Genomic DNA, 20,351 nt, shown 5'->3' on the forward strand with positions numbered 1-20,351 from the left:
CTAAGCAGAGTACCACCCAGAATAGGTTGTATATAACGTCGGTCCCGGCTGTCTTTTACAGCCGAAATTTGGCACCACCATTGGCTAGATTGCGAACAGACGTTAAGCACTGGAGGTCGCTACCTCTGTCTTTGGTGGGCCATGCTGCTCTTTTTAAAATGTTGGCACTACCGCAATTTTTGTATATTCTTCAGAACTGCCTGCAGCAGATTCCAGATGAGTACTTTGTAGTGGTGGAAGGGGAGATAGGTACACTGCTGTGGGATGGTAAGGCCCCTAGGATAGCTCTCCAGAAACTCATGAAGGGGTGGTACGATGGGGGGATAGCGCTGCCCGACATTAGGTTGCATTATTGGGCCTCTCAGTTGATGGCTGTGAACTACTGGATGTATGCTCTACCAACAGACCCGGCCTATGTCTTAGATAGTTACCTGATGGATCGCTCGAGATATCTGGGTGCCCTGTATTCCTGCACCAAGAAGCAAAAATATATTGGCCCGACACTGCACATGGTGCAAATTTTGCGGCTGGCTAACTCGCGGCTCGGCTGGGCTGGCGCAGCGGCTAGGGCGACTGACTCCGGAATCTGGGGATCACGGTTCGATCCCCGGGGCCGGCGGCAGGTTAGCCTAGCACCATGTGACTCTGGGCAATAGCTTGCTTAATCTTCCCAACGGCCCCCAGCGCCTAGAGATCCTTACGGGTGATGGTGCGCTTTACAAATGTGGAATATTATAAAGGCAACACTGCTGTGGTACACTCAGAAGCATACAGATTCTTTATTTTATATTTTTTAAGAAAAGTGTGCACAGTTACCCTGCTAAAGGAAAATTATGCAAAGTGCAGCAAATGCATAGGTATCTCACATTATTTAATTTCTGTATTCTAAGTACTGCCCAGATCCTCGTGTTAAGAGAGGTAGATCGTGTTGGCCTTTGCATGGCTGTGCACTGTCATCTGTGTGATGCCCCCTTTCTAGTATATTAATAGACTGTTGCTTAGTGGCTCAATGAGCTAAGTTCTTGCTTCTAACTTCACTAGTGATCTGAAGATCACGTGTTCAAATCACAATGTGACCAACACAACCTTTCATTCTTCCGAGGTCGATGCATTCAACACTATTACATTGGTTAAAATTTGTAGCCGTTAATACAGATCTTGAAACTGCAACACTTTTCTATTACGCACTGTCAACAAACATATTACATTGTGAAATTGACAGCAAGCATGGGCAGCAGTTCTGATTGATTGTCCAGCTGCTCTGCTAATGTCCCCAGCGTCTGCCCATAGGACATTTTGTATTCTGCTGCGGATTTTGCCCCAACGGCCTCACTGGAGATCGATGGATGGAGCAATTTCAAGACCATGGTTGTGTTACCTCTGTAACTCGATGCCACTCAAACCTTTATTGAACCACCCTGTGTTCAACCCCATGAGGAGGCCTGGAATAAGACGTGGTTTCCAGGGCCCTCTGCACTCCCTCGCTGTTGTAAGCCAGTCATTTGGTTTGTTCCATAGCATACTCACCGTGTTCTGGTAAGATAAGTGGGATCCTGGGTCTCTTCAAAGTAACTATACTCAGAGCAAACCAAGGGGCTTTTTTTGGAGAGCCCTGTGTCACCTTTGCACCAGGGCTGTCATAAAGATTTATGAAGCCAGGTAAAGCCACCCTGCGTGGCTTTAAGTGCCCTCATAAATCATGAGTAAGGTGACGCAGCACAAATCGCTGTATCGCCTTACTCTGCACCCGCGAGGCATTTCATGGGCATTGCGGTGGGTTTTACCACGCAGCATGCTTGGAATTTGACCCTGTCCCAGATTTACATAAACCTGTAAAACTGTAAGCCCCAAACCAGTACGCCTCTTAAGGTGAGCTGTAACGAGGAGAAATAACTTAATTTATCCTCGTTTTTCCACTTTCCGTTTGTGCTACATTTTTCAACACACATAGAAACAGGAAAACGCCTCTTAGAATAGTTCTTGTGCAGGAAGGTGCCCCTTCCTGCTTAAAAACAATCCTGCCTGCAACGGAGACACCCTTGTAACATGTTTTTACTCATTTAAATATTCTACTGTCATGCTCTTTAATAATTTATTTATTCTGATGATGACCCTCGGACTATAAGCCATACCCGTCAAAACATTGACTTATTTTGAGTATAAAAGACAGCACATAATGTCCTTGAAGGGGTTCACTGAAAAAACATTTTGTGGTAACTGTCCCCTCATCAGATTGCAAATCTCGCGTTTTATTTTTCAATTTTTCAATTTATTTTGATTAATGTGCACATAAACTCTATATCCCATTGGCCTACCAATTTAAAAGTCAATGTGAAATATTATACTACAGATTTATCTCTCACTAAAGTGTCCTTGTTATAATTTGTAATTGTTGTTATATATTCATTTATAGAGTTACATACGTCTTGGGAAGCTGTATCAATTTGAAATGTGTCCAGATGAACTATTGTTTTTGAACTTTTTCCTTGATGCACTGTTCGTTTACGACGATCATTTGTGTTAATGCTCTTGCCATAACCTTTGGTGAATATGGTTTGCCTCAATTAAAACTATTTTTCTTCAAAATCTGCTTAAAATACATTTCACAATGCAGTCGGCGCCGTTTATTTTCCAAAGCGCAGTGGTGAAATGTAAACTAACCTCTGTGTTCGTATTGCAGATATCTGGCACAGTTAATTTCAGTTTCAATTACGATGAACTGAGTTTCATATATGGATTAACTGGGTATGAAGAATGGATAAATTACATAACTCTGGACATAAATGCAACAGTCACGGATTCGCTCACAGGTATGGACTTCAAAGTGTACTTACTTCCGCCGTCATGCTTTTAATAACTTTAATTGGACTAACCATGAAACATATGGCTTTCCAATGCATGCGCCTGTAAAGTCCCACTTAACGTGAGCGGTGTTCTACTGGTTTCTGGATGTTGCTCACTAACAGATTTTTAGACTTTGGGTACATCAGAAGTGGTACTCCTTTTACATGGGTGATTACCACCCCTATGGCCAGGCCATGGCATGACCAGTGGTTGGTGAAACCTGATTTATACTTGTGCGGTGCAGTTTTTCTTTTACATGAACTCCTGAGAGATCCTTAATATTGGTTCTACATGTGTAAATCTGTGTAGTCTGTGATGACTCGCCCTTCTCCCCTTACCCACTGAGGGCAAGAAATGTGTGTTTGTGAAATGGTGATTGGATATCTTAGATGTGGCACCCCACCCCCTAGCTTCTGTAACTGTGTGTGTATGTAGCCTATGGTGTTGTAGTGTGCTCCAAAGAATAAGTGGTAGTCAGAGCTGCTTCTTTGCTATCCATACATGCCCCCTTCACTGTATTAGCCATTTTAGAGCCAGGTGTTCACTACGAGTATGGATTTACATACTTTTCAATGAGCAGGAAGGGTTCTTTATGTTCAACCTCCATGGATTAAGCTGGTTCCGGCTGTTCAGCATCTGGCGCCAGATGTGAAACAATTGCATAGAGGATTGAACCAAGTGCATGGCCACGCTACTCACCTACACAAAGGAAATGGCTATCTGCCACTCCCTCGTATCCTGATCTGGAAAGCAAGAGCCCAGCAAATGCTTCTGATTAGCTGTAGAATTTCTCGCTCAGACGTACAATTTTGATGGACATTATTGAGCGTCTACTATCACCGTGGAGATCAGATTGACAGTGTACCTTTGGTAACTGGTTGCCATGGACTTGTACAACACCTACAGGAAAATGCACTTTAGATTCACTGGTTCGCTACAAGAATTTGATAGTAACTTTGAATCAAATTTGCCTGTTGGCATTGACCAGACTGCAAATGTTCCTCGATGTAAGTGTAGAGAAGTATTCCAGACCAAAGAGGTAGATAAGATATATATTTATTTGCAGATAAATATGTAATAACAGGTGGGAGCTAGGGAAGCGATGTCTTCAACCTCAACAGCTCAATCCAGAATGACTGTCTCACCTAGAATCAACGTGAAATGAAGGTGTGGGTCACGCACTCCTCAGTGTGAAAAAGGTTGGTAGTTTGGGGTGTGCTTCAGAGATATCACCCCCTGACAAGAAGGTGTGGGAATCAATGAATGGTTAGTGACACCTAGGATAGATGCCAACTCTCTGCGCACAACCTTTAGTGAAACAAAGGTTGTGCGTAGAGAGTTGGCATCTATCCTAGGTGTCACTAACCATTCACCTAGAATCAACACATCATACCATTCTACATTCTGACACTCGTGGACTTAAAGAAACATACAACATAACACATCCCCCCTTGCCTTATATAATAAAAGAAAACAAATACAGAAGAAAAGAAACATAAGAAGAAAGAAAAACAAGGGTAATAGAAACAAGTCAATAAATTTACATAGCAAAATCTTTAAGCCAACCAGGCAAGGCTCTAGTTCTTTTATCAGGTAAAACATCAACAACCTTGCTCTGAAGAGTATCACATACATCCGAACGAGTAGTTGTCTGAACATCGGAACTGCAACCTTCGCCCACTCCCCCCTCATTACACAAGGAAGAACTGGGTTGCCTGAAAATATTCTGTTCAGAAGCGGACACAGAATCATTAGCAAATTGAGACTGTACATGACTATTCTCAAAATGATCTTCTACCCAATCAAAACTACTGACACTAGGATTAGAAAACACCTCTACACAATCTTGATCAGGATTCATGGCAATGTTTTTGAGATTCCACACCCTTCCATCGTCTAATCTTACTGAATTCCTTAAAATTTCAGCAACCCTACACGGTGGTTCAAAGCGACTCACTCCCTTAGGTACCTTGAAAGGTTTCTTAACTCTCACCCAATCTCCAACCTTGACAAGAACGTCTTTAGTGTTATGATGACAATCATAAAACTCCTTGCTTTTATCATGAGTAGACACCAATTTATCCTTAACATCAACAGGAGACCAACTCGCTATTTTCCCATCAAAAAGCCACCCAGGGTTAAACTTACACCTCGCTGTTCTGCCTCTCATCATGGTGAACGGGGACATGCCAGTGCTGTTTTGCACAGTAACTCTATATGACCAAACTGCCTTCTGTACCTGCACCTTCCAATCTAGCTTACTATGCACAGAGGCCTGAATAACGCCTTTGATCACTCTGTTAAACCTTTCAACAGTGCCGTTCCCACTAGGGTTGTACAATGCTGTGTTTTTATGTTTAATACCACATTTGTCAAAATATTCCTTAGCCTGCTTGGACGTAAATTGGACACCATTGCCAGACTGCACACAAACAGGTAAACCCTCCACAATAAACATTTTATCTAAGAACTTAAGCACTGTCTGAGTGTCAACTCTCTCAACAAACTTGACAACTGGCCACTTGGAGAAAAGGTCAATAGCAACCAACCCATATTCTTTGGAGTCTCCAATGGGTCCAATAATATCAATGGCAATGGTGTCCCAAGGAAAGTCCGGTATTAAACCATCACTCATTTTAGGCTTAAAGGTCCTAAGTGTCTTATCAGCAGACATGCAGACCTCACATTTCCTTACAAACCCCTCTATTGCGCTGTCAAAACCTGGCCACCAAAACATCCCCTTAACAACAGACTTGGTTCTCATAATCCCAAAATGCCCTTCATGACAAAGTTGTAAAATTTTCCTTCTCAAGGACACAGGTGGAACGATTCTATCACCCCTAAAAAGCATACCATTCTCAGAGGACAACTCCATGCGGATCTGCCAAAAGGCATCCAACCCAGGAATATCTCTCTTCTTGGGCCAACCTTTGCAAATGTACTCTAAAGCATTTTTCAAAACAACATCTTTTTCCTGTTCAGCCAACCATTCAATCTTAATTATGGCAGGTTCACCATAATCGTGTACCAATGCCACACAGTATTCCCTCCAAGGATCATCATCACATTCCTCTAGAGGAGGTGGAAGTCTAGATAAGCAATCAGCAATACGATTATCTCTTCCAGGTAGATAGACCATCTTATAAATGTACTCCTTCATCCTCATAGATAATCTGGCTAACCTTGCTGACGCACCAGACATACCCTCACATGACAAGATACGGATCAATGGTTTATGATCAGTACGAATGATCACAGGCTTGCCCCAAACAAATACTCGAAAATGTTCTAAAGCCCACGCACACGCCAGGGCTTCCCTCTCAATGATAGGGTACCTACTCTCAGCAGGGGAAAGAGCCCTAGATGCAAACAAGATTATTTTTTCTTTACCATCCAAATCACATTGTGATAACACAGAACCCAGGCCTTTGTCGCTTGCATCAGGGGTTAAAAGGCAGTCGATATTTGGGTCAAAACTGGCAAGTGCATTCCCTTTTTGCAACTCGAGCTTAACCAATTTAAACTCATCCTCACACAATTCATTCCACACAAACTTAATGTTCTTCTTCAAAAGAGCACGTATGTTGAAAACTTTTGCAGCAACATTTTTTATAAACTTGGCACAATACTCAGCCATGCCGAGAAACGCTCTTACTTCATCTTTTGAAACAGGTGCAGGAAATTTTACAATATTCTCTACTAATGCAGGTTTAGGTTTGACACCTTCTTCGCTTATAATGTGTCCCAAATATGACACACTCCTCTGGCTGAATTTGCACTTGGATAACTCCACAGTCAGGCCTGCTGACTGTAGGGTTTCCAACACTTGTTTTAATTTAGAATCATGACACACTTTGTCTTTTGCCGCAACCAGAATGTCATCCTGAAAAAAGGAGATACAATCCATGTCTCCGAACAGCTTATGCATCAGCCGCTGGAAAACAGCGGCGGCTGAGGCCAACCCAAAAGGCATACGCCTGAATTGGTAGCATCCAAATGGCGTTATAAATGCCGTAAGATTCCTAGAATCAGGATCTAACATAACCTGGTGGTAAGCGGCGGAGAGATCAACCGTGGAGAACCACGTTGCACCCTTAAGGGAAGATACCATTTCGTTGATTTTGGGAAGGGGAAATTTCTAAACCACGATGTTATTGTTCAGATGGCGCAAATCAATGCACAAACGGATTTTTCCATTGGGTTTCCGGGCAACCACAATCGGAAAAATCCATTCAGACGTCCCAATTTCCTCTATAATACCTTTAGCAAGCAATCCTTGAATCTCCTTCTTAACCTCTTCCCTGATCAATATAGGTATGGGGCACTTTGTGAACCTTAGGTTGTGCATCAGCCTTTAAAATAATTCTATGTTCGAACCCCTTTAGAACACCAAGTTCATTGCTAAATACCTTAGGAAAGCTTTCTGACAATACTTCCCCCATCTTGCTGCAGTCATCCAAAATCAGTACTTTATCTTTTAAATTAGGGTCCAAAATAATGTGCAATTTTTTCTGGTCAAACCACCCCAAAACTGATGGTCCTACTTTTGCCACATACAACTTTCCTCTTGTAGACCTGCCTTTAAACAAAAAGGTAAGCCATCTAAAACCAATCATACCAATTCTATCTCCTGTATAACTGATTGGGCAAACATCAGGTGTATTCAATTGCTCACCAATCTTGTTCACAAATTTCTTCCTCCAAACTTCTTCGTTCACAATCGTGTATGGTGAACCGGAGTCTGCGTAAACACTTACAATCACTCCACCAAGAGATATTTCACAAATTGGTTTACCTTTTAAGGAATCCTCTGAAATGTTAATCACATAGTTCCCTCAAACATTCTTAACACAACATTCATCCTCAGTTTCTACTTCATCCATACTCTCTACATCTTCCTCACATTCATACTTCACATTACTACGTCTGCGACACATTTTACTAAAGTGACCTAAAAGTCCACATATGCCACATTTTTTCTTTAACGCTGGACAGAGTCTACTAAAAGCTAGATGCTCTTTGCTATCACATCTGTAGCATCTTCTTTCCTCTATGCTCCTATTCTGAACCCTCGTAGGTTGGTTAGTCCATTTTCCTTGTTGTTGCTGTTGGCGAAAATTTTTACTAGGACCCTGAATTTTACAAATAGTTCCAGAAGTCTTGGACAAGTCTTTCTCCGTTTCTTTCACGACTGTAGCGCACCTCTCAGACATTTCAGACTTCCTCATGATGGCTACCACGTCATCTAGAGGTGCATCTCCATTAACCCAAAGACGATCTTGTAGGGCAGAGTTGTTGTTGTGCATCACTAGTTGATCACGTATTAGGTCATCATGTAAATTGTCAAATTTACAATCAATGGCAAGTTTTTTTAGGTCATCCATCCACTCATCCACAGTTTCTTCTTTAGTTTGTTTCCTTTGAAAGAATTTGTGTCTTATGACCCCAATACACACTTTGGGTGCAAAATATTTATCCATATATTTGATAGTATTCTCAAACTCGTCTAGACTGGGATCATCAGATTTACTCATCCTAGAAAATGTTTTTAACCCAATAGGTCCTAAAGAATGTAGCAAAATTCTCTTTTTCTGTTCAGGTTTCATTTTCTTTGTTTCATCAACAGCTTCTAAATAATTAATGAAATATTCTTTCCATTCTATCCACTTAATATTGGGTTGAGCACCTTTAACGCAAAAAGGTTCAGGAGGACTAATTAAAAAATTCTGTTGTGCCATGTCTCTGTCCTTATCAGCAGTGCTTATAATGCAGTCACCTTCTTCCATGCACTATAAAGCACATATGATATACAAATTCAATAAAAACAACCTTTTCCCGACCTCCTCACCTGTTGTAATAGTCAAAACCAAAAAAAATAACTACCCTTTATTTACTTCACCTTTAATTCTTGACTGGAATGTACTTAGCGTGTGAAGTAATTATTCATTTCCTTCGCGCTGTGAAGTTTTACACGCTGTTGAATTCTTTCTGTCCCAATGTCGAAATCCTTCGTAAAAAGGTAAATAATGATTTCCAAAATGGCCGCCACGTCGGAGTCATGCTGCGTGACCTGCGTCCGACTTCAGTTTCTGTGCCAGCGTTGTGATGCGCTATCAATTACAGTCGCGCATGCATAATGACGCGCGTAGTTCTTTTCGAGCTTGCTGGCGCATGCAGATCGAATGATCGACACGGGTTAAAAGATGCAGGTAACCCGGTGACTCAACGGCTTCAACTCTCGAGTAACACTAGGCACAACAAGACAGTAAACAAAGCGTAGTCAGGACAACAGCGGTAAAAATAAACGTAGTGTAACTCACAGCTTCAATTCTTTTCCGGTCCGTTTTTCATTTAAAAAAAAAAAAATATTTCTTCATAAAGCACAGTTATTTAGCATCCATCCATTGGAATATGTGTAGAATTCCAGTTTCACTCGTCGCCAATTTGTAGAGAAGTATTCCAGACCAAAGAGGTAGATAAGATATATATTTATTTGCAGATAAATAGGTAATAACAGGTGGGAGCCAGGGAAGCGATGTCTTCAACCTCAACAGCTCAATCCAGAATGACTGTCTCACCTAGAATCAACACATCATACCATTCTACATTCTGACACTCGTGGACTTAAAGAAACATAAAACATAACAGTAAGCTTGCCCTGTATATCAGCTCAGAGTTCACTTTTTGACTTTGAAGCTTTGTCTTTTGACCTTACAGTTAGTCAAATATACTGTTACCCAACCATTCAGTCATATTTTTGGCCTTGTCCCTAATGACATAGTTCTTCACCATTGACTTTAATGCCTCCTTCGTTTTCACTTTGTAGTCCAATGAATTAATGTTAGTCTGAAAATATTCCTTCCTTACTTAATGTTTGCAGTACACCAAAGTATTATGGTTTCACTGCAGTGAGTCTGCATGTGACCTCGGGTGCACTGCAGTGAGTCTGCATGTGCCCTGTACTTTCTTACTTCTTCTCCCTATGACAGGCTGAGTGACTTGATATTGCGTTGGAACAAACTCCACGTGTTGAACTATATGACAGTCAGAACCGAGTATACGTAAAAAGTCTATAAATATATAATACTTATTTAAATATCGAACCAAACCACATTCACTGGATGATGTCCTCAGTGATGTCAACAGTGATGCCATTTGAGATGTCATCAGTGATGTCATCAGTGATGTCACTGACCATGTCAAGAATGATGTAATATGTGACATCATGAGCAGTGGATTGCGGGCGCACTAGTTATAGTTAGTACAACTAAGTATAACAGGGGAATTTCAATGGTTTTGTGCAAGTGAAATATCCAACTAACTATAACACCCCTAAAACCTATGTTTTTTCAGTGAATTTCTAAGGTTTTTTTAAATGTTAATTCCTAACTATAACATATCTAAAACCTATGGTTTTTCAGTGAGTTTCAAAGGTTTTTTAAATGTTAATTCCTAACTATAACATGTCTGAAAGCTATGATTTTTTTCAGTGAATTTCAAAGATTTTGTAAATGACAATTTTAAATGTATTAATTCTTATATTTATTTTTTTGATACTGATTTACTACATTTTTTTAAACTATTTATTTTTAGATATTTTATTTCTTAATTTACATTCTAATTACATTATACATTACATTATAAAATATACTTTCTCAGAATGGATTACTTTAGTTTAAATACTTTGCAAATAGGCAATAGTTGTTGTAATGCGCAACACAATTTCAGACACAATGCAACATTGAGCTCAATGTGAATTTCTAGTTAAATGCAATTAGTTACTTTTTGGATTACTTTTCTAACCACAAGACTGGATCCTAGATTCAGTCCTGGGACTTCTCCTGTAAACAGTTGAGTAAAAACGTTTTGGTTACAGTAGTGATTTTTGTATTTTAAAAGTTGACACTTAGAAACTTTTTCACATAGAATCACCAATGTTATCCTATTTTAGCAAATTCACTTATCAGGTAAGTAGCGTTCAAAGGTTCAAAATATGCTTTATTCGATATTCAGCAAAGAAATATCATATAAGCGTAAAATTTCATAAAATATCATACAAACATACAATTACAGAAATAATTTAAAACAAACAATTTGGTCAATTCATTAAAATAAGTAAATGGCAACCATTTAAAAAAAAGCTAGATCTGGAGAGCCAATCTTTAGAGTGAATTAAGAGTTAATTAGAAAAGGAGCAATCAATTAGGCCTTGATGCATAAGGAAAAATGACATACCATGTACGACAAGATACATATATACAATTGTTAAGAGCATATTTGGCTTTTTCCATTTTACATGTCTGGGTATAAGAATGATAAACACCTGGTGGCCAGAGTCCCCTTTCACCAAGTGTTATTGTTCATTACTCTGGGGCCCGGGTAAAAATCAAACAAGTCCCAAGTAGAAATAGGGCCATCACCGGGTTTTGGTTGGGAAAGTCTTAAAAAGGGGACAATGTTCCTGTGTTTAAATCTGATCAATATCAGGTCTCCCGAAATGTCTTTTGGCAATCTGCCTAACCACCCCACCCTCCTGACGCTCACAATTCCGCCATCTAGGGCGGGCGGCAGCGGTCTGTTGTTGTTAAGCCAAAAGATGGTCTTATTTAGCAGCTCCTCGCTTGTTTCGTGATTGCCCTGACCAAGTTCTGGCACCCCGGAAAGAACGGACACGTAGGGGGCAGCTTCAGGGGGTAAATTAATTCTATGCCTTCTTGGCTGTGGATATCTAGAGGCTTTAAAAGGAGCACTATTATGGTTAGGAGTGTTATTATGGCCCCTTGGGAAGGGTATACTCAGGGCAGGGTCAATTGTTCGTGCTTTTCTGAGTTCAGTAGGAATTGGCTTGTCCGGGTTTATACAGAGCGTAGAACGTGGGGAGACAGCCGAATTTACAGTTGGTGGGTGAGTCATTTTTACTATTTGTTCCACACTGGACAACCTGTCTCCCAACTCCTTAATTTTAGTGACCAGGGGTAACAGAGCAGCATTCAACAATCGTTCAAATTCGGCCAATAGGGTCGATTGAAGGGGGGAAACAGGATTATTTAATGTAGACCCTGGTTTATGTGGCGTTAAAACAATTGGATTGGCAGGGAGGGATGAGGAGCTACAACACATTAGATTGGCATTTGAAGGAGTTTCCTCGTTGTTAAACAGGATTAAATCAGGGGATACAGGAACAGCTTGGGTGGTACAGGTTATGAGATCAGTGTCTTTGCCCACTCTTGGGGGGGATAATATATCAGGGACATAGTTAGTGCCGCACACGGCATTAAGCTCTTCCCAAAAAGACATCATGTGAGGACTATGTAGGGCCCGATGACGACGCTGGACGATTGAACATAAATATGTATACGGTATTATGTCTCTGTACCTCTTATGTTGGGACCAAGTGGGGTGGCCCGCCCCGTCCTCCTCAGGTCCTCTGAGGACCACAGAGGGCCCGCCCTTTGCCCGGGCTTAGCCCGGCGGTCCCGCGCGCGTCCCGCGGGGACTGGAGGTGTTCCGCTGTTTGTAGGCGCCTCCTGGCGCAGGCAGTCACGTCCCAGGTGCGCCTCTGCCACCGGGGCACCTGGGAATTGTAGTCTGGGTCTTGGATTGCCGCTCGCTCACGGCGCTCGGTGGGGTGTGTGCTCCTGAGGGCGTGTGAGTGCCCCGGGAGTCTGCTGGTCCGCCTCCCTTCAGCCACAGGTCAGAGATGTCCCCCACGGAGCTGTCGGTGCTCCTCTGTTTGTAGGCGCCTCCTGGCGCAGGCAGTCACGTCCCAGGTGCGCCTCTGCCACCGGGGCACCTGGGAATTGTAGTCTGGGTCTTGGATTGCCGCTCGCTCACGGCGCTCGGTGGGGTGTGTGCTCCTCAGGGCGTGTGAGTGCCCCCGGAGTCTGCTGGTCCGCCTCCCTTCAGCCACAGGTCAGAGATGTCCCCCACAGAGCTGTCGGTGCTCCGCTGTTTGTAGGCGCCTCCTGGCGCAGGCAGTCACGTCCCAGGTGCGCCTCTGCCACCGGGGCACCTGGGAATTGTAGTCTGGGTCTTGGATTGCCGCTCGCTCACGGCGCTCGGTGGGGTGTGTGCTCCTGAGGGCGTGTGAGTGCCCCGGGAGTCTGCTGGTCCGCCTCCCTTCAGCCACAGGTCAGAGATGTCCCCCACGGAGCTGTCGGTGCTCCGCTGTTTGTAGGCGCCTCCTGGCGCAGGCAGTCACGTCCCAGGTGCGCCTCTGCCACCGGGGCACCTGGGAATTGTAGTCTGGGTCTTAGATTGCCGCTCGCTCACGGCGCTCGGTGGGGTGTGTGCTCCTGAGGGCGTGTGAGTGCCCCGGGAGTCTGCTGGTCCGCCTCCCTTCAGCCACAGGTCAGAGATGTCCCCCACGGAGCTGTTGGTGCTCCGCTGTTTGTAGGCGCCTCCTGGCACAGGCAGTCACGTCCCAGGTGCGCCTCTGCCACCGGGGCACCTGGGAATTGTAGTCTGGGTCTTGGATTGCCGCTCGCTCACGGCGCTCGGTGGGGTGTGTGCTCCTGAGGGCGTGTGAGTGCCCCGGGAGTCTGCTGGTCCGCCTCCCTTCAGCCACAGGTCAGAGATGTCCCCCAGGGAGCTGTCGGTGCTCCGCTGTTTGTAGGCGCCTCCTGGCGCAGGCAGTCACGTCCCAGGTGCGCCTCTGCCACCGGGGCACCTGGGAATTGTAGTCTGGGTCTTGGATTGCCGCTCGCTCACGGCGCTCGGTGGGGTGTGTGCTCCTGAGGGCGTGTGAGTGCCCCGGGAGTCTGCTGGTCCGCCTCCCTTCAGCCACAGGTCAGAGATGTCCCGTTAATGTTACTTTTTCTTACTCAGTGGTGGATCCTGGATACATCAAGGGTGCATCTCCTGTAAACAGTTGAAAGAATGTGTTTAAGTCATACAGGTAATTTTTAAGGAATATTTTTAGTTTGTGTAGACAATTAGAAACTTTTCTGGTGAAAACCACACAATTGATTCCTATGGAGGTAAATACAAATTACTGGTAAGCACGCTTAGAATTACTTTTCAGGGTCAGTGCTGGGCCCAAAGACCCCATTTCTGTATCGTTTTTGGCCACTATAGGTGTGGCAGGGTATACTCAGACATGAGTCCCTTTCTCACTGCACCATCAGGATTCAAGCAAGCCGGGCCGAAGACGGCTGAAATGCCAGAAACCGGTCCCCGGTAGCTTGTCTCCTTTCTGGTGAAGAATTGGCTTGGTAGTTTAGTCTGCCCTGTTCCCATGATGCACTGGGCCAGGGACAGACTGATTTGCATATAGCCAGGTTCTGAACTGGGATGGTGCAGTGAGATAAATAACGGTGATGGATCAAGCCCTGATCTTTGGACTGGGTGAGAGTGGTCTGCTTAATTCAGACACTCTGTTCATCACTACCCCCATTTCGGGCTCAAAGATGCAGCACTGACGTCTCTCCAGTCCTGATAACAGGCGAGTCAATCGGAATTCGTAGTTCGGTTGATTTTAGAGGAATATTTGTAAGTTTCAAAAATCGACACTTTGAAACTTTTCTGCTGAAAACCACACAATGGATTCCTATGGAAGGAAATACAAGTTACTGGTAAGTACGCTTAGAATTACGTTTCAGGGTCAGCGCTGGGCGCCTGACCTAGTGATAATTTTCATGGATGACTTCGAACATAAGTATGTTCTCCATGCCAATAACCCATATTGAGACCAGGTAATTTGGTGGCGATGCTGCATCGATGATGTGCTGATGTTGTGGGCAGGGACGAAGATGGAACTTGATGCATTCCATCACTGGCTGAACCTACAGAGCCTGGACATTCAGTTTACTCTCCAGTCTGATAACAAGAAAGTAGATTTTTTGGACATTACCATCTTCCACGAGGACAACCAACTGTCGACCACAGTATACAGCAAACGAGAAGAACGCAACTCTCTATTACAATACAACAGCCACCATCCCCACGCCTTGAGGGAAAACCTGCCAGTAGGACAATTTTTGAGAATACGGCGTAATTGCACCAGGAGAGGTGATTACTTTCATGAATCGGAAGATCTGAGCACAAGACTCCTTGAAAGAGGCTATCCCCGCAGACTCATTAAGAAAGCACAGAAGCGGGCATGGTATAGCCCCCGTGAGACACGGCTGATCACACAAGATAAGGATGATGAAAAGCAAGAGAGGATGATATGTGTAACCACCTTTTGTTCTCAGAGCAACATGATCCGTAAAATTGTTAACAAACATTGGACATTGGTGGCCGATGAGATCAACCAACGTGATCCCCCTATGCATGCCTTTAAAAGAGCCAAAAGTATTCGAGACCATGTTGTCTGTTATTTCTGAGACATCCCTGACCAACCAACTTTAAGAACAATGTGGAGCTTACCGACCATGGTGGGTCATTTTAGATGTGGACAGTGCAAAGCCTGCGAAACATCCACTCAAACTAAACAATTTATATACAAACAACACACCATAAATCTCAAGTCTTTTTCAAATTGTAATACAAGTTGCATCAACTACTGCATCACATGTCCCTGTGGGTTAGCATGTATAGGCCAAACTCAACAGAAGATAAAGGAACGCATTCTACAACATCACAGTAGAATCAGGTGTGACGTCCAGGGGGCCCCCTTGGTTGACAACTGTAAAACAGCAAACCACACACCTAATGATCTGAAGTGGGTGGTCCTCAAGAAGGTAGTCTTGGGTCCAAGAGGAGGCAATATATCTGCCATTCTAAATCTCAGGAAAAGTACATGGATGACCTTGTTAGATACTATCCACAATGGCCTGAACAAGCATAATGCGAGCTTCACACAGTTAGCCTGCCTGCTTGAACTAACGTCCACCATTGAACAGTGATAATGTTTAGATATTGTGTATTGTCTCCATGCTTTATTCTCCTGCAGATCAACACACAGATGAACAATACTATAATTTATGTGATAAATGGATTGGTTGTCATTGTTTGATCTCGCCTTGTGTGTTAACTCTATGACAGTAATGGTTAACTAGTTTCAGAATAACCTCCAGGCCCATCTGATTTATACATGATCGCATTTCGATTGGTTTCTGACATACCCCCCTTTAAATCCATGGGGCACCGTTATTCAGTTTATCTGTTATAATCACTCCGTTTTTTAAGCCTTTTCCACACAACTCCCTTCTGGGAATCGCTCACTGACCGCATTAAATCACCAGCACATTAGTCTGTCTTCCGTGGCCGCTCTGCAGCAGCATCCAGCTGCTACGAGCGCCCGCGCATTTACAACATTTAATGGTGACGGCAGACCGCAACGGCATTCCACCGATTGATCTGCTGGAATCGTATGGCAGCACCGACGCGGTAAGAACTCCATTGAGAGCGTCCCGTAGTATCCAAAAGCTGGAATTGATATCAACTAAGGCACTTACTTTTGGTTTTTGGTTTTTGGTTCTTAGATTTATGCACGGGCTGCCCCTAGTTTGTGAATTAACTAGCTTTGCTGAATACTTCGGAGGCTGCACTGGAAAATGAACAGTGGAATCGGCGGGCTTCACTTGAGTATATAGAAACGGTTTTTGGATGTATAACTGATACGATTTGTTTTTAACCCGGAGGGGTTCAGCTGACATAATTGTTTTGAACCCGGATGGGTAATACTTTACAATAGCGCACTTTGTTATCCAAGCACGCTGTTTTGGATAAAACGACAATTGTTTTTAATCCGGATAGGTACAGTAAATACACAATAGGGCATTTTGAAATCAAAACACACTCAAATGGGTAACGAGTTTAATCCCCGGTGTATGAATTCCTCAATGTGGTGCTTATTTTATGCAACCCGGATGGGTAATATGATTTATATGTTTTCATTGAGAGCACTTTATACACTTTTTGAATTGTTCAACTTTCAGTTCATCTGGTTTCCTTTATGTTTTAAATTGAGAGCACCTCACTGCATGCACATTTACTAAAAACAGAAAGCGCCAATGAGAACACTCACACATGAGCCTTGTAAGAGATGAAGATAGCAGTTTTCTGCATTAGGCGGTTGGCTAATTGACACTCTCTGGTTTATTGGTGACCGTTTGGATACCTTGCAAAAAACACAGTTGATGGACAGAATGTAGAACAATGTCATACATTCACCCCAGTACAAGGATCTGGGCCTAAATCCATCGTTTTTTTGCACTCCACACCACCCTGGGTTAGACACTGGCTATATGCAAATCAGCTCTGACCCTGTGCCTCATGGGAACAGTCCAGTCCGAACTACCAAGCCATGTCTTTCCCAGACCGGAATCGAGCATCCAAGGACCGGTTTCTGGCGATCAGCCTTCATCAGCCTGGATAGCTTGACTCCAGTGGTGTGGAGAGCCTGGGACTCACGTCTGAGTATACCCAGCACACTCAGGGTGAAAATTGCAAAAAACACAGTTGATGGGCAGAATGTAGAACAATGTCATACATTCACCCCAGTACAAGGATCTGGGCCTAAATCCATCGTTTGTTTGCACTCCACACCACCCTGGGATAGACACTGGCTATATGCAAATCAGCTCTGACCCTGTGCCTCATGGGAACAGTCCAGTCCGAACTACCAAGCCATGTCTTTCCCAGACCGGAATCAAGCATCCAAGGACTGGTTTCTGGCTATCAGCCTTCATCAGCCTGGATAGCTTGACTCCAGTGGTGTGGAGAGCCTGGGACTCACGTCTGAGTATACCCAGCACACTCAGGGTCAAAATTGCAAACAACACATTTGATGGACAGAATGTAGAACAATGTCATACATTCACCCCAGTACAAGGATCTGGGCCTAAATCCATAATTTTTTTGCACTCCACACCACCCTGGGTTAGACACTGGCTATATGCAAATCAGCTTTGACCCTGTGCAATTTTCACCCCGAGTGTGCTGGGTATACTCAGATGTGAGTCCCAGGCTCTCCACACCACTGGAGTCAAGCTATCCAGGATGATGAAGGCTGATAGCCAGAAACGGGTCCTTGGATGCTTGATTCCGGTCTGGGAAAGACATGGCTTGGTAGTTCGGACTGGACTGTTCCCATGAGGCACAGGGTCAGAGCTGATTTGCATATAGCCAGTGTCTAAACCAGGGTGGTGTGGAGTGCAAAACAATGATGGCTTTAGGCCCAGATCCTTGTACTGGGGTGAATGTATGACATTGTTCTACATTCTGTCCATCAACTGTGTTTTTTTGCAATTTTCACCCCGAGTGTGCTGGGTATAATCAGACGTGAGTCCCAGGCTCTCCACACCACTGGAGTCAAGCTATCCAGGCTGATGAAGGCTGATAGCCAGAAACCGGTCCTTGGAAGCTTGATTCCGGTCTGGGAAAGACATGGCTTGGTAGTTAGGACTGGACTGTTCCCATGAGGCACAGGGTCAGAGCTGATTTGCATTTAGCCAGTGTCTAACCCAGGGTGGTGTGGAGTGCAAAATAAATGATGGATTTAGGCCCATATCCTTGTACTGGGGTGAATGTATGACATTGTTCTACATTCTGTCCATCAACTGTGTTTTTTGCAATTTTCACCCCGAGTGTGCTGGGTATACTCAGATGTGAGTCCCAGGCTCTCCACACCACTGGAGTCAAGCTATCCAGGCTGATGAAGGCTGATAGCCAGAAACCGGTCCTTGGATGCTTGATTCCGGTCTGGGAAAGACATGGCTTGGTAGTTCGGACTAGACTGTTCCCATGAGGCACAGGGTCAGAGCTGATTTGCATATAGCCAGTGTCTAACCCAGGGTGGTGTGGAGTGCAAAAGAATGATGGATTTAGGCCCAGATCCTTGTACTGGGGTGAATGTATGACATTGTTCTACATTCTGTCCATCAACTGTGTTTTTTGCAATTTTCACCCCGAGTGTGCTGGGTATACTCAGACGTGAGTCCCAGGCTCTCCACACCACTGGAGTCAAGCTATCCAGGCTGATGAAGGCTGATAGCCAGAAACCGGTCCTTGGATGCTTGATTCCGGTCTGGGAAAGACATGGCTTGGTAGTTCGGACTGGACTGTTCCCATGAGCCACAGGGTCGGAGCTGATTTGCATATAGCCAGTGTCTAACCCAGGGTGGTGTGGAGTGCAAAGAAATTATGGATTTAGTCCCAGATCCTTGTACTGGGGTGAATGTATGACATTGTTTTACATTCTGTCCATCAACTGTGTTTTTTGCAATTTTCACCCCGAGTGTGCTGGGTATACTCAGACGTGAGTCCCAGGCTCTCCACACCACTGGAGTCAAGCTATCCAGGCTGATGAAGGCTGATAGCCAGACACCGGTCCTTAGATGCTTGATTCCGGTCTGGGAAAGACATGGCTTGGTAGTTCGGACTGGACTGTTCCCATGAGGCACAGGGTCAGAGCTGATTTGCATATAGCCAGTGTCTATCCCAGAGTGGTGTGGAGTGCAAAAAAATGATGGATTTAGGCCCAGATCCTTGTACTGGGATGAATGTATGGCATTGTTCTACATTCTGTCCATCAACTGTGTTTTTTGCAATTTTCACCCCGAGTGTGCTGGGTATACTCAGATGTGAGTCCCAGGCTCTCCACACCACTGGAGTCAAGCTATCCAGGCTGATGAAGGCTGATAGCCAGAAACCGGTCCTTAGATGCTTGATTCCGGTCTGGGAAAGACATGGCTTGGTAGTTCGGACTGGACTGTTCCCATGAGGCACAGGGTCAGAGCTGATTTGCATATAGCCAGTTTCTAACCCAGGGAGGTGTGGAGTGCAAAAAAATGCTGGATTTAGGCCCAGATCCTTGTACTGGGGTGAATGTATGACATTGTTCTACATTCTGTCCATCAACTGTGTTTTTTGCAATTTTCACCCCGAGTGTGCTGGGTATACTCAGATGTGAGTCCCAGGCTCTCCACACCACTGGAGTCAAGCTATCCAGGCTGATGAAGGCTGATAGCCAGAAACCGGTCCTTGGATGCTTGATTCCGGTCTGGGAAAGACATGGCTTGGTAGTTCGGACTGGACTGTTCCCATGAGGCACAGGGTCAGAGCTGATTTGCATATAGCCAGTGTCTAACCCAGGGTGGTGTGGAGTGCAAAAAAATGATGGATTTAGGCCCAGATCCTTGTACTGGGATGAATGTATGACATTGTTCTACATTCTGTCCATCAACTGTGTTTTTTGCTATTTTCACCCCGAGTGTGCTGGGTATACTCAGACGTGAGTCCCAGGCTCTCCACACCACTGAAGTCAAGCTATCCAGGCTGATGAAGGCTGATAGCCAGAAACCGGTCCTTGGATACTTGATTCCGGTCTGGGAAAGACATGGCTTGGTATTTAGGACTGGACTGTTCCCATGAGGCACAGGGTCTGAGCTGATTTGCATATAGCCAGTGTCTAACCCAGGGTGGTGTGGACTGCAAAAAAATGATGGATTTAGTCCCAGATCCTTGTACTGGGGTGAATGTATGACATTGTTCTACATTCTGTCCATCAACTGTGTGTTTTATGCAATTTTCACCCCGAGTGTGCTGGGTATACTCAGACG

The 20,351-nt window shown here is 44.3% G+C and overlaps 1 protein-coding gene across 1 annotated transcript in view; it reads left to right on the forward strand.

The window, feature by feature from the left end:
- Positions 1–20,351, forward strand: part of LOC147707489 (CD109 antigen-like) — a 943,435-nt gene that overhangs the window by 346,116 nt on the left and 576,968 nt on the right. Inside the window, exon 9 of the mRNA XM_086926506.1 lies at positions 2,681–2,810. Within this exon, the coding sequence (XP_086782632.1) occupies positions 2,681–2,810 (130 nt within the window). The remainder of the gene's footprint in view (positions 1–2,680; positions 2,811–20,351) is intronic.

Source organism: Lissotriton vulgaris, chromosome 6, assembly GCF_964263255.1.
Source record: "Lissotriton vulgaris chromosome 6, aLisVul1.2, whole genome shotgun sequence".
NCBI lineage: Eukaryota > Metazoa > Chordata > Amphibia > Caudata > Salamandridae > Lissotriton > Lissotriton vulgaris.